This window comes from Erithacus rubecula (genome assembly GCF_903797595.1).
Source record: "Erithacus rubecula genome assembly, chromosome: 16".
NCBI classification, from domain to species: domain Eukaryota; kingdom Metazoa; phylum Chordata; class Aves; order Passeriformes; family Muscicapidae; genus Erithacus; species Erithacus rubecula.
In genome coordinates, this window is record NC_136668.1 from 11,440,635 (window position 1) to 11,453,727 (window position 13,093).

The following is a 13,093-nucleotide window of genomic DNA, read 5'->3' on the forward strand; positions in this document are numbered from 1 at the left end:
TTTTTTTCTCAGAGATTACCAAGCAATTCAATCTAATCTGAAGTGACTCACGCTTTAGAGACTCGCTGTGCTCAGATCCGCAGGGGAGAAATCTGGTGCTGGGTGGCATTTCTCTTGCTCAAAGGCTGGGATCCACGCACAGAACACTGACAAAATAACCCCACAATGCAGCTGAATGGAGACAAAATAGGATGAAAACATACCTTTGATCTGGCAGGAGTTTTTCTGCTCAGATACAGCTGAGTTTTGGTTTAAGTAAATTGGTTTAGAGAAAATAATTACAGCAGAGCCATCTCCTTACAGACCTGAGCTCTTATCTTGGCAGAGACTAAAGCGCTTTTTCTTCTCGGTGACCTTTGCTTTGCTGACTTCTTTGGGAGCATCTTTTGGTGAATAATGGAAAGTGATGCTGTGTTCAAAGAGGCCGTGGTTGCCAAGGGAGCTGTTAGTCCCCGTCTGTTTATAACTGCAAGACAGGAGCCCGGCTTGAAGGATGGCAGCTGATGGTGGAAAGGACTAGAGCAATACTGGAGCACTTCAGCTGCTGCTGAAAAAGAGAGTTTCTGTTATGACAGGGGCTGAAAGAGAGCATTAATCCTAAAAAAGGCTCTAGAATCAAGCTGGTGTGTGAGATTTCCAGCAGTCAGAGGAAGGGAGGTATGCTTCCCTCTGCGATTTGGGACATAGATAGGCTGGAAGCCTTAAATATCATGCTTTGAAATTCATTTCAAGTGAGGCAAATAGGCCAGTTTTTCTGTGATTTCTATGGAAAGGCTGGGATTTGGGAGAATTTTGAGCATTGCAGCCAGGGAGCTACCTTTGTGTGTGATTTCCAGCAGCATCCCTGACCTGTATCTCCTCAGCTTGTCCCATGGGGACAACTGTCATTGTCCTTCAGGTTTATCTGCCACTTGAGGGGTCTCTGCCTTCTACTCTGGGGTCCTAAATTTGAGCTGTAGAGCTCCAGATACAGATATTAACAAGGGAGGCAGTCATTATTGAGACACAAGTGACAAGCTACATTCCATGGCCCTTGAAATGCTGACTGAGGTGGGGAACGTGCCATTTACAGTTTGGAAAAGGTCCCATTGGTTCCTTTCATTTCTTGTTGCTTCTGTGTTGATTTCTGTGCTACATCTCACGGACGGGCACCTGCATGTAATGAGATCTTGCAGCTCTACCTGTGCCCTCCTGCAGGTGTTTAGGATTCAGAGATGCAGGAATTAGGCATCAGGATGTAATGATCTCCTAGCATCCCTGCTTGCTGGTTTTCTGTGATTCAAACCTGGAAAACAAGAGCTTCCCAACCCAATGTGATGGACTGGGAACCAGTATTTGACAGGGGGAAGACCCAACTGTGATGGCCCCTACCTGGCAGGGATCTTTGTGAATTTAGATTTTAGCTGCTGAAATCTTTGGGAAGGAGTCCAAAGCAGCCTGCCCATCTCCTGCAAGCACAGACAGCTGTGGCTCACACACTGTGTGTGCTGGGCTAATTAGCAGGCATGGCCATGGCTTGGAGGTGTTGCTATACCACAGAGCTGTGCTGAACAGCTGCAGGAGGGCTGTCAGGTAGTGATGGTTTTATAGCAACAACATTACCTTTGGGTCATATTTTGACTTTTCAGCTTGTGTTTTTGCAACTTTTTCTTCTGGCCGTTGCCTTGTGATGGTGGTATCCAGCAGGGATCTGTTTTTCACAGAGGATTTTGGTGTAACAGCTTTGCTGGAGCTGAACATTTCAAATTGGCTCTGGGAACAGTTTGCCCTTGTTCTGTCCCTCGAGGTGTTTGTGCACCAGGTGGGGATGGGGAGGAGTTTGCCTCTGTGTTTGGGCTGCAAGCATCATGTCTGCAGTGCCAGCAGCTGGGGGTTTGGGGTGCACCCTGTGCAGGGTGAGGCTGGCAGCCCTCTCTTCAGCATCCTGGCTCTGTGTCTCCATGGGAACCAGCAGCAGGAGCATCCTCCAGTCCAGTCCAGCTGGAGAGGAGGAGGGGGAGAAGAGAGGAGGTGGCTGCCACCTTCCCTGAGGCCATGAAAGGGCAGCACTGAGCTCTGATCACCAGCCAGCTCTGGCTCCCTGGGGACTGGGATCTGCTGCAGGCTCTGAGCACTGGTGCACACTCCACAGGAGACCCACAACTCCTGGCTGACCCCTCCAAACCCAGGTCCCTCTCCCCCAGCCACATCCCATGGGTTTGTTCCTATGAACAAGGACAGGGAGATGGCTGCTTCTTTTCTTCAGAGAGCCCAAGAAGAGAAAGTTCCCAAATGAGCTCCTCCTGCCTGGTTCTGGTACCTTCTCAGCAGAATCCTCCTGTGCCTCAATACAAACATGACAAACTCCCAAGCCAGGGCACAGCAACACACGGTGGCACAGGACAGGATCCTCATTCCACCCCTTTGTGCTGCCTGGTTTTACTGTGGGTGTATCTGTGATGGGATCTCATCTGGCAGCTGCTGGCTCAGGTTTTCAGCTCTGGAGTCACTGGGGATGCTTTCCCTGCTCTCCTGAGGTCAGGAAGTTGGGGGAATTCAAACTGAACACCTCACAGCAAACCTGATGTACATCCATACAAACACGGAGGTGCCCTCCTGGTGCATCACCCAAGCCAAACGGATTGCAGGACTCACACTTGCAGAGCTGCGGCAGTGGGGAGGAAGGGAATGGGTTAATGCCCTGCCTGTGCTGCATTGATTCAGAGCACATTAGGAATTCTGGAAGGAGGACTCTCATCTCTCAGCAGGGACAACTGGGAGTATCACAAAATTCCCACAGTGCAGGCTTTTGGCAGTTGGGAAAGTGTGAAAAAGGCAAGGAGCAGTTGATGGCAGCCAGCCCAGTGCTGGGCACAGCAGCACACACAGGGCTGGGTCTCATGCTCCCTGGCACACCACAGGGCTTCTCCTGCTGCCCACATTCTGCAGGAGATCCAGCTTATTGTGGCCCTCTGAAAGGATGTTTTGGAAGCTGGGGTTGTGAGTTGAGTCCTGGTGAACCTTCCCAGAATGAAGTGGGACAATCCTACCTTTCCCAGGGGTGCTCTGCCCCTGTGGGCTCACATTCATCCCTTGTGCTTGCTCAGTGGCAGAGCAGGGCATTGGCTGAGGTGAGGAGCAGAGAGCTGCAGGGACAGGGTGTTCCCAAGGGACAAGTGTCAATGCTGTGGCTTGGGGTCACAAACTCACTCACAAGTTCTTGGCACTTGTTCCCTCTCTCCCATTCTTCATTCTCTGTTTTTATTCCTTGCTCAACCCCTGTCTGCCCTCTCCCATACCCCAGTCCCTCACTCAGCCAGTGACACCAGATCTCCTGGTAAGCCCCAGCAGCCAGGATGGGGACCTGGGCTCCGAGTGCCCAGAAGACAGAGGGAACTGGACAGGACGGCTGGATTTCCTCCTCTCCTGCATCGGATACTGCGTGGGCCTTGGGAACGTCTGGAGGTTTCCCTACAGGGCTTACACCAACGGAGGAGGTACTTGGGCATCCTTTGCAGTGGTCAGACTCCCACCCACTGACCTGGGCTGGTAGAATATCCCTGAAGAAACATCCCTTCCCCTTCCTGGGGCTGGAAATTAACACTTGTTGTGGGGTGAAGCATCCCCATGCTTGTTTAGGGCTTTAACCACCTGTATCCCTGTGTGGAAGGGACTTGCAAGCCCATCTCTGTATTCCTGGCCTTGGAGAAATCAGTCTCCATGCTGAACCAAACACCAGCTCTCCTGGTGTCCATAGCTTCTTGGTCTGGTGTCCTCCAGGGCTCAGAAGTGTCAGCAAACACTTCCCAGCTATCAAAGGAGGCAGTGAACCTTTTGCAATGCAAGAGCCCTGGGTGATGCTGAAAAAAGTTGGTTCAATTTCTCCAAGAGCAATAACAATTGGAGAATTTAATGCTGTTTATGAAAGATTCAAAGAAAATAGAGAGTTGGGAGCAGAGGGGAAGCATAGCACCAGGTGAATCACAGCCCCTTTCTCCTGCACTAACATTGAGCTCTTGCTCCTCCCTGTCTTCCTGATTTTGATGTAGATCCCTCAGTGCCACACATATTAAATGAGCTTTATGCCCTGTCACAGATGGTTTTTAGGTGTTTGTTCTGTATTACTTCCAGGATTTTTTTTTTTTTCTTCTTGCAGGAGCTTTCTTGGTTCCTTACTTCATCATGCTGGCCATCTGTGGGATCCCCATCTTCTTCATGGAGCTGTCACTTGGCCAGTTCTCCAGCCTGGGGCCACTGGCAGTCTGGAAGATAAGCCCTCTCTTTAAAGGTGCGTGAGTGAAGTCCAGAGCCTCTGAGGGACCTCTGCAAGAGCTCTTTGATGAGGACATGCACCAGCAGCATCCCATGATCCTTACAGCTTAGAATCCTTAGATCCTTAGAATTAAAAGAATCTGTGGGAAGATGTGGCAGGAATTTTGAGATAGCTATTTTAGTAGCTGCAGGATATGCATGAGATTGTTCAGTCTTTGAGGGTTCTGAATGGCATGACCAGCTCTAGAAATGGCATGAAGATTATTAAGCCATCTATTGTACAAAATAAAGCATGAAAGCTAAGCAGTACCTGTTAAAAACAAAGGCAAGAATAAAGCATTAAAAAAAAAAATCAGATAATTTTATTCTCAACATCAAGCTGCTGTAAAGTTTTTGTATGAGGCAATAGACCATCAAGACAGAGAAGGCATGTCCAAATGCTATAATGGCAATAAGAGGCTCCCCCAGCAGGTGAACCTTGGACTTGGTTGATCATTTGGCTGCTGAGGTGCAGTGTCTGACCCTGCTTTTGGATGTGCTTTGCTCTGCTCCAGCTCACTCCTTCTTTACCCTCTCCTTCCTTCAGGCGTTGGCATGGGCACGATCCTCATCGTCTCCTTGGTGGCCATTTACTACAATATGATCATTGCTTACGTTCTCTTCTACCTCTTTGCATCCCTCACAAGCGACTTGCCCTGGCAGCACTGTGGCAACTGGTGGAACACCGAGCTGTGCCTGGACCACCACGTCATCAAGGCGGGGAACAGCAGCCTCCCCGTCAACATCAGCAACACCGTCAGCCCCAGCGAGGAGTACTGGAGGTAACGGGGTCAGCCCGGGGCTGGGGTGGCCAGGGAGAGGATGGGGATGGGATGAGGGGGAGGGATCTGCACGTCTCACAGCACAGATGCTGCAGGTCTCACTCGTGGCTGGTGGTGTGGGTGCAGCGATGGGCTCGTGTGCTCAGCTCTGGGTGGCAGCTCAGTTGAGCCACTGGGATGTGGGAGGTGTCCACATTCCAGCACTGCTTTGTTGGCCTGGAGATATGCTAGACTAAAACTCATCCCACGTCTGGAATGGCTGGGAATTTGCTCTCGAGATACCAGGCATCCCTTCTGGGCTCTAATGCATGGTGGAGAAATCACTCCAACTGTTCCCGTTTGCTTGGCAAGGAGCTGCCAGTGCCCATGATTGTTGACAAGGGTATTTGGCAGCAGAGGCATTTCTGCTTCCAGAGGGCCTCTGGAAGAAGGCAGCCCATGGCTGCTCACCAGCAGCTCTCCTTCCTCCCTAGCCGGTATGTCCTGCACATCCAAGGCAGCTCGGGGATCGGGGATCCTGGCAAGATCCGCTGGAACTTGTGTCTGTGCCTGCTCCTTTCTTGGACTATTGTTTATCTGTGCATCCTTAAGGGAGTCAAATCCTCTGGCAAGGTAAGGGCTGGCTGGTCTCTCTGGGGACCAACAGCAATGCTCACCAGTGCATGGGACTCTGCACCGCTGGGAAAGTGAGACCCACAAACAGCATCTGCTGGGTATAAGATATTTTGGGGATGTCTTGGGCTGACACACTGGCCCTGCTGCAGCCCAAGGACCCCAGGGTGATGTGTCCCACCCTAGGGACAGGGCATGGGGGCAGCACTCACGCCGTGCTCTCATTCCCAGCTCTCCCAGCTGGCTCTGCTCCCCCATAGGTCGTGTACTTCACTGCCACCTTCCCGTACCTCATCCTGGTGATGCTGCTCATTCGTGGCGTGACCCTGGAGGGGGCCTGGAAGGGGATCCAGTTTTACCTCACACCCCAGTTTGATCACTTGCTGTCTTCCAAGGTGAGTGGGATGTTGTGCAATTTGTTCAAGACATAAAAATGAACCTTCTCCTGCCACTTCCTGAATGCAAGAGAGGCAGTTCCCTTACTCAGTGTCTTTTCTGGCCACACCCTAACCTAAAGCTCTCTGCTCCAAGACCAAAAGTCTTTGTCCCACACCTTGTCTGGGCCACTACTGCCATGTTTCCCCACCCCATGTGTGTGTTTATGGCTCTGCATGGATGGGTTGGTGCCAAGACTCCCTTGAGTACCAGGACCATGGGCAGGATCATCCCAGCCCCTGTGATGGGCTAAAGGGATGGTGGATTTGACTGTTTGCTGTTCTCAAGCAATCCCAGCATGTGGAGTGGGGGTCACCAAGAGACCCCCCCGCCTCAGTTTTACAAGGGCATTTAATGCCACACTGGGCTGGCCCTAAAACATTCTTATTAGCCCTTCCATTGGCCAGCTGATCCACTATGAGTGTTGAGCGTTAACAAGGAAAGACAAATATCCCACAGGCTGTGCATGCTTGGAGTGCTGGGGAAGATGTGCCAGGGCTCTGGGGAAGCAGATTTCTAAAGCCATCTTCCTCATGTGGAGGTTTCCAAACCCCTGCTCTCCTCAGAACTGCTTCCTTCCCCCAGGTGTGGATCGAGGCAGCCCTGCAGATTTTCTACTCCCTTGGGGTGGGCTTTGGGGGCCTCCTCACCTTCGCCTCGTACAACACCTTCCATCAGAATATCTACAGGTGGGAGTCAGCTGCTGTCTTGTAAACATTATGGGTTGGGGAGAGCTGTGAAAACCTGAGCTGGTGGATTCAAAGCCAGCAGAAGCACATGGTGCAGCACAGTCACCTTGCTCTGCTCCTTGCACTGAAGGGACAGTCACTGGGTCACCTTACTGAGGCACCTGGGGCTGGCAGTGCCACTGTGCACTGGTGTAGGGCAGGAAGGAGAAAACATGTTCAGAGCATCTTCCTTCTCCATAGGGACACCTTCATAGTAACCCTGGGCAATGCCATCACCAGCATCCTGGCAGGGTTTGCCATCTTCTCCGTTTTGGGATACATGTCCCAGGAGCTTGGGGTCCCTGTTAACCAGGTAGCAAAAGCAGGTGAGGCCAAATGAAGATGTTTTCTCCTTCCCCCTCTGCCTGGGTGTGCTGAGGAGCATTCCTTCCACAATGGAAGGCACCTGAGGGTGTCAGCATGAGGGATGAAGGTGGATGCTCAGCTGGCCGGGGGGAGGGAAGGGGCAGACAAGTTCCTATGGTATAAATACTGAGTAATAAATGATGTCTAATGAAGGACTGAGCAAGGAGCAGGCTGTTTCTCCACCCTCTGACACAGGACCCTTCCTGCCCATCTTGCCAGAGTCCTGGCAAGTCTCTGCCCCAGTGCTGCTCTGCTGAGTTCTCCTCTCCTCCATCCCCCCATGCCCAGCTCTGTCACCACCTTTTCACCCTGCTGTCCTTTGCCTCCCCTAGGTCCTGGTCTGGCATTTGTGGTGTATCCCCAGGCCATGACAATGCTCCCCCTTTCTCCATTCTGGTCATTCCTGTTCTTCTTCATGCTGTTAACCTTGGGCCTGGACAGCCAGGTAAGGACAGATCCCATGGAGCCAGCTGTGGACTCCAGGCAGCCTGAGCACTCAGGGCCCTCTCCTCCCGTGCCTGCAGTTTGCATTCATGGAGACCATCGTTACTGCAGTGACAGATGAGTTCCCCTACTACCTGAGGCCAAAGAAAGCTTCATTCTCAGCCATCATCTGCATTGCCCTCTTCCTGATGGGGCTCATCCTCACCACAGAGGTATGGCTGTGGGGATGGGTCCATTGTGGGGACCAGCTAGGGATTCATTTTAGGGAGAACTTAGGGCAGCAGCCAAGTTTTCAGATGTATGATCAGACAACCAGGTGAAAGATAGATGAGCCTCAGCTTCCAGAAGGTGTGAGGGCCAAGGAGAGTGACACAATGTTATTCTCATCCCTACACCAGCTCTATAAGGAGGCTGATGTCTCTTGAGGCTGCTGACTGCTGTCCTCCCCAGGGTCCCCAAAAGTCAGAGGACATGGGTGGAGGTTTACTGGGATGATGGTCCTGGAGATGCTGGCCTGTGTGCTTTTTCTCCACAGGGTGGGATGTACTGGCTGGTCCTGCTGGATGACTACAGTGCTGGCTTTGGTCTCATGGTGGTGGTGATCACCACCTGCCTTGTGGTGACACGTGTCTATGGTAAGGGTGTATGTGCTGTCTGTATGAAAAGAGAGATTTAGAGGGAGCAGTAGGGTAGCCAACAGCCTCACCATGGAGCATGAGACTCCACTCCCACTTGTTTCTTCTTGGCTATCACTTGATTCCCCTCTCCAAAGACACATGGTGCTGAGCCTGGTCCTTCAGACTGCATCAGCTGGGCCCCACACCTGCATCTCCCAGATGGGAGGGGGACTGCTGTGGAGGATACAAACTGCAGCCTGGTACAGGCACAAGGCTCTAGGAGAGGGATCAAAGCTTCTGAGTGCCTCTCTGTCCTGCAGGCATGAAGAGGTTCTGCCGAGATATCCACATGATGCTGGGATTCAAACCTGGGCCCTACTTCAGAGCTTGTTGGATGGTCCTATCCCCAGCAACAATGATGGTAACTGCTCAGCTTGAGCTTCTGGGTGGTGCTGGAAAGCCATGGTGGTGCCAGTATCCCTGGGTGACCTCCCAGTGTGATAGGTTACTCTGCTGGCATCTTCTGCCCCAGAGACCATCCTTCTGCTGGGAGGTGTCCATCACCTCCAGGCCTTTTTTGAGCATGAGAGCTCTGGGCTGACCTCACTTTCTTCACATCCCACAGGCTCTGCTGGTGTATAACATTGTCAAGTACCAGCCTTCTGAGTATGGCAACTACCGCTTCCCCACCTGGGCAGAGGTCCTGGGCATCCTCATGGGAGTGCTCTCCTGCCTGATGATCCCCGTGGGCATGGTGGCAGCTGTGCTACAAGAGGAAGGGACACTGTGGGAGGTATGAGGTGCTGGGGCCTGACACTGCTGGGCAGCACCCCAGAAATATGCAGCAGTGAGCACAAACCCCTGCCTAGTCAGGATCCTCTGGAAGTTTCTGTATCCTCCCTCCTGGAAGTGGGTGTCCCATTCCCCCTTGCCACCCACCAGGTGTGAGAGTTGGCACATCCCAAAGCATTTCCAGTGCTGCTTCCCATGATGCCAGGCACATACTGAGCAAAACTGCTGCCCAAGGGGCATCCCAGTGTGCATTCCCACTCCAAAAAACTTGCTGTGCCCTGTGAGGAAGCACATTGTCCCCAGTGTGGGGTGGCCAGGGGCACCTGGGACTTTGCACCTGTTTGCAGGAGCAGGGACACAGCAGGGCAGGCAGCTGCCAGCCCGTGCAGGCAGCCCAGATGGGATCCCTGCACTGAAAGGCTTCTCCCAGGAGCAGGTGATAGAGCTGCTGGCTGCTCACAGCTTTCCCAGCCCTTCACTCCTTCACTGCTCTTGCCAGGCTGCTAAAAGCAAAGGAGCAGAGCCTGATGTGCTCCCCAAGCAGCAATCCCCTGCTTGACACAGCCATGGGCACTGTGGCACAGCCAGCAGCCACTTTGACCTAAACTAAGGCCTAAACTTGGCCTAACTCAACACCCTTGTCTGAGTGGACAGGGCTCCTGCAAGCCCTCACCACCAGCACCCAACCATGACACCTCTCGAGCCCACAGCAAGACACTCAGGCTGCATAGTGGGGGGCTGCAGGGTGGGGGGCTGCAGGGTGGGGGTCTGCAGGATGGGGGGCTGCAGGGTGGGGGGCTGCAGGGTGGGGGGCTGCAGGGTGGGGGCTGCAATGGGGTGCTGCAGGGTGGGGATCTGCAGAATGGGGGGCTGCAGGGTGGAATGCTGCAGGGTGGGGGCTGCAATGGGGTGCTGCAGGGTGGGGGTCTGCAGGATGGGGGTCTGCAGGATGGGGTGCTGCAGGGTGGAATGCTGCAGTGTGGGGTGCTGCAGGGTGGGGGCTGCAATGGGGTGCTGCAGGGTGGAATGCTGCAGGGTGGGGGCTGCAATGGGGTGCTGCAGGGTGGGGTGCTGCCCGGGGAGGGTCAGGGTGCCTGTGCTCCCTCGGCCTGTCCCCTCCCAGCGAGTGCAGCAGGCCAGCCGGCCGGCCATGGACTGGGGCCCGTCCCTGGAGGAGAACCGCACCGGAGTGTACGTGGCCAGCCTGGCTGGCAGCCAGTCCCCCAAACCCCTGATGGTGCACATGAGGAAATACGGGGGCATCACCAGCTATGAGAACACGGCCATGCAGGTGGACCGGGAGATGGAGGAGGAGGATGAGGAGGAGTCCATGATCTGAGGGGACCCAGGGTCCCATAGGCTGGTGGGAGCTCCCCTCCCGTTTTGCACAGGTTGCACTGCAGCACTTCAGGACAGCTTGGGGGTCTTTCAAGGAGTAGTCAGGAGCTGCTGACCCTGCCAGGTTCCTCATCACCACCCTGGCCCTGCCTTCCCAGTGTGTATTTGTTCAGTGTGACAAACTGTGTGATGAGTCTGTGTGTTTGTGTGACAGTGTCTGGTTGAAGTGTCAGGGCTGTCCCACTCCCACCCGCAGCCCCAGCCCTGCCGTCCCCTCTCAGGGTTGTCCAGGCTGTGGGAGGTGGGGAAGAGGAGAAGGAGCTCCTGTGTTGACCTGTTCTCTCTTTGTCTGTATTTGACTCCAATAACCCATAAACACATGTGAGAGAATCTGTAACAGCCTTCGTGCCCCGAGGACAGAGTGTGCCATGGAGGTATTCCAGCAAAACCAGCACAAATCAGCGTCCTCCTAAAGCAATTTGACCTAATAAATGAGTAGTTAAAAACAAGTAGAAGAATAAAAGAAAAGGCTTTATGAACAAACCAGGCTGTAGATCTCCCAAGGACCTTGGTGGGTCAGGGTGTCTCTTCTCTGTGGTGCCTGGCAGGGTTGGGGTGACCTGAAGGAAGGGATGGTGTAACCTGTCCCTCATGTGTGCAGGAGGTCAGGGACAGGTTTCAGCTGGACCAGTGTCCAAGGAGGACATGTGTCTATTGCCAAGGGAGTTCCAAGGTGTGGCTCCTGCCCTGAGTGCTGCTTTTCCCAGTGGAAGGAGAAGGGTTGGGTTTCAGTGTTTGTGTGTGATTTTGGGGTAGATCAGCCCATGTCCCACCTCCTGCAGACACTGATGGCCTGAGCCTCCAGGGCGAATTCTGTCAGGAGGCTGCAGCCTTCCTCCTTCCCTACAGTATAGGAGATTTAATTATTTTGCCTCTCCAAGACTGTAGGATCGGCTCCTACACCTTGTCCTCCTGCCTGCTCACCTCCTCTTGTCCAGGGATGCTGAGCTCATTTCTGGATGGCTGTGTCCTTCCTTTCTCCTGCGGGACCCTCTGCTCCTCACCATGCCCCACCATGGCTGCAGCCCCCGGGGGTGATGGGGGTCCCCCATCTCCAGCCCCTCGGGGCGTGTGGGGCTCCAGCAGCACAGCCGTGAGGCGCCTCCACCTGCTGGCCCCGGGTTAATCATTAGAGTCTGGCCATAAAAGTGTGGCTGATGGAAAGTTCAGGCCATGGCGGCTGGGGAGCAGGGAGGGCCTGCCATAAACATTTATGGCCCCAATGAATCCCTCACTCTAACCTTGACACTATTTACTGAGCAGGAGCCTCAGGAGGTCATGGTGCTGCCCAGCCATGGCTGTGGGAGCTGGCCAGGGAGCCCAGGCTGAGCTGGCCCTGGGGGGCACACAGGGGTCTGCATGGGGTGATGGACCCCAATGTTTCATGATGTTGCTGTCAGCTACAAAGTACCAGAAGAACCAGGAGAATCTGGGACCTTCTCACAGCATGGAATTGAAGCTGCTCTGGGCTGACCAAGGTCCAGTCTCTCCATGTTTCTCAGCTTTTCCTACCTGCATGGGGTCCTACCCAAATCCCCATTGCCATCCTGGGATCCTCAGGGCTCTCCTTTGGAGCTGTCATCCACCAGCACTGTGCTGCAGGTTGATGGGAGGGATGGAGCCAAGGCTGTGCCAGGGATGTGGTTGGGAGGCAAAGCTGGCACTGAGGGAGGACACCAGGGGCAAAAGGCAGTGGGGCAGTGGCACATCCAGAGGACACGTGTCCTGCACCGTGCGTGGCTGCCCGGGGCTGGGGGGGGACACAGCAGTGGGAACATTCCAGTGCTGACACCTGCCGGGGCTGGGGCAGATGGCAGGGAGAGGGGGGCAAAGGGGCACCCCAGGGTGGAGCAGGAACAGGGAATGTAGCAGCCTGACTGCAGTTCCCCTGAGGTACCAGCCCCCCCACATGAGCAAAGCCCAGCAGATGCCCCTGGGAGCCCCCCAAACCCTCCCTGGACTTGGCTGGAGGTCCTGTGCCCCTCACCCTGTAGCACCAGCTTCCTCTAAACTCCTCCAAACCGCCCAGAGGGCACTCCCACCCCATCTAGCTTGAATACCTGCTGGGGGCTCCCAGACACCTGCAGCCCCAGAGCCCTGTCCCTGGGAAAAGGGCTGGATTGCAATGAGCTGGGTCTGGAGGTGACATCAAACTCCCAGAGATGCTGGAGAGCAGGGGTGGGCAGTGTGCAGAGTACCAGCACCCTGCAGGCAGCCCCTGCCCAAGGCCTGGTCCCAGCCTTGCTGCTTTCGAGGACAGAGTGCGGTGATGGAGGGACAGGGGGTGGCAGACGGTCTGAGTCACTGCAGTGACGGAGAATCATCCGTTTCCATGCTCAGAAGTTGGTAGCTATTTATTGCACTTGAACACCAAGAATAAAACTGACACTCGCCCTCCCTCCCACACCCACCCTGCTCCCTGTCCCCCCCACACACTGCTCTCCCCAAACAGAGAATCCGATTTGAGCAGTGATCATTCTGTTCACAGCCGCAGGTTCAAAAAAGACAAAGGAAAAGGAAACAAAATCAATCTTCCCCCCCCCCCCCCCCCCCCAAGTTCCCACTGAATCCAACACGGTCACACTGCTCAACAGTTCGAGTGCACTTACAAAAAGAGAAGAAAAAGGCT

General features: G+C 54.2%; 1 protein-coding gene across 3 annotated transcripts; it reads left to right on the plus strand.

Annotated features, from left to right (window-relative positions):
• The first annotated feature begins 1,267 nt into the window (after positions 1–1,267).
• Positions 1,268–10,947, plus strand: SLC6A7 (solute carrier family 6 member 7). Of its 3 annotated transcripts, none has more exons than XM_079320034.1 (14): positions 1,268–1,386; positions 3,284–3,476; positions 4,136–4,267; positions 4,838–5,072; positions 5,546–5,684; positions 5,945–6,079; positions 6,705–6,808; positions 7,049–7,173; positions 7,546–7,658; positions 7,738–7,869; positions 8,193–8,292; positions 8,595–8,695; positions 8,900–9,067; positions 10,190–10,947. In XM_079320034.1, exons 3-14 carry the CDS (start codon positions 4,162–4,164, stop codon positions 10,403–10,405), a joined length of 1,674 nt encoding a protein of 557 aa, XP_079176160.1. In that variant the 5' UTR covers positions 1,268–1,386; positions 3,284–3,476; positions 4,136–4,161; the 3' UTR covers positions 10,406–10,947. The 3 variants fall into 3 exon arrangements, with proteins under 3 accessions (XP_079176160.1, XP_079176159.1, XP_079176161.1); XM_079320033.1 differs by having other exon boundaries at positions 1,305–1,801; XM_079320035.1 differs by lacking the exons at positions 5,546–5,684; positions 5,945–6,079; positions 6,705–6,808 and having other exon boundaries at positions 1,305–1,801.
• Positions 10,948–13,093: the final 2,146 nt, after the last annotated feature.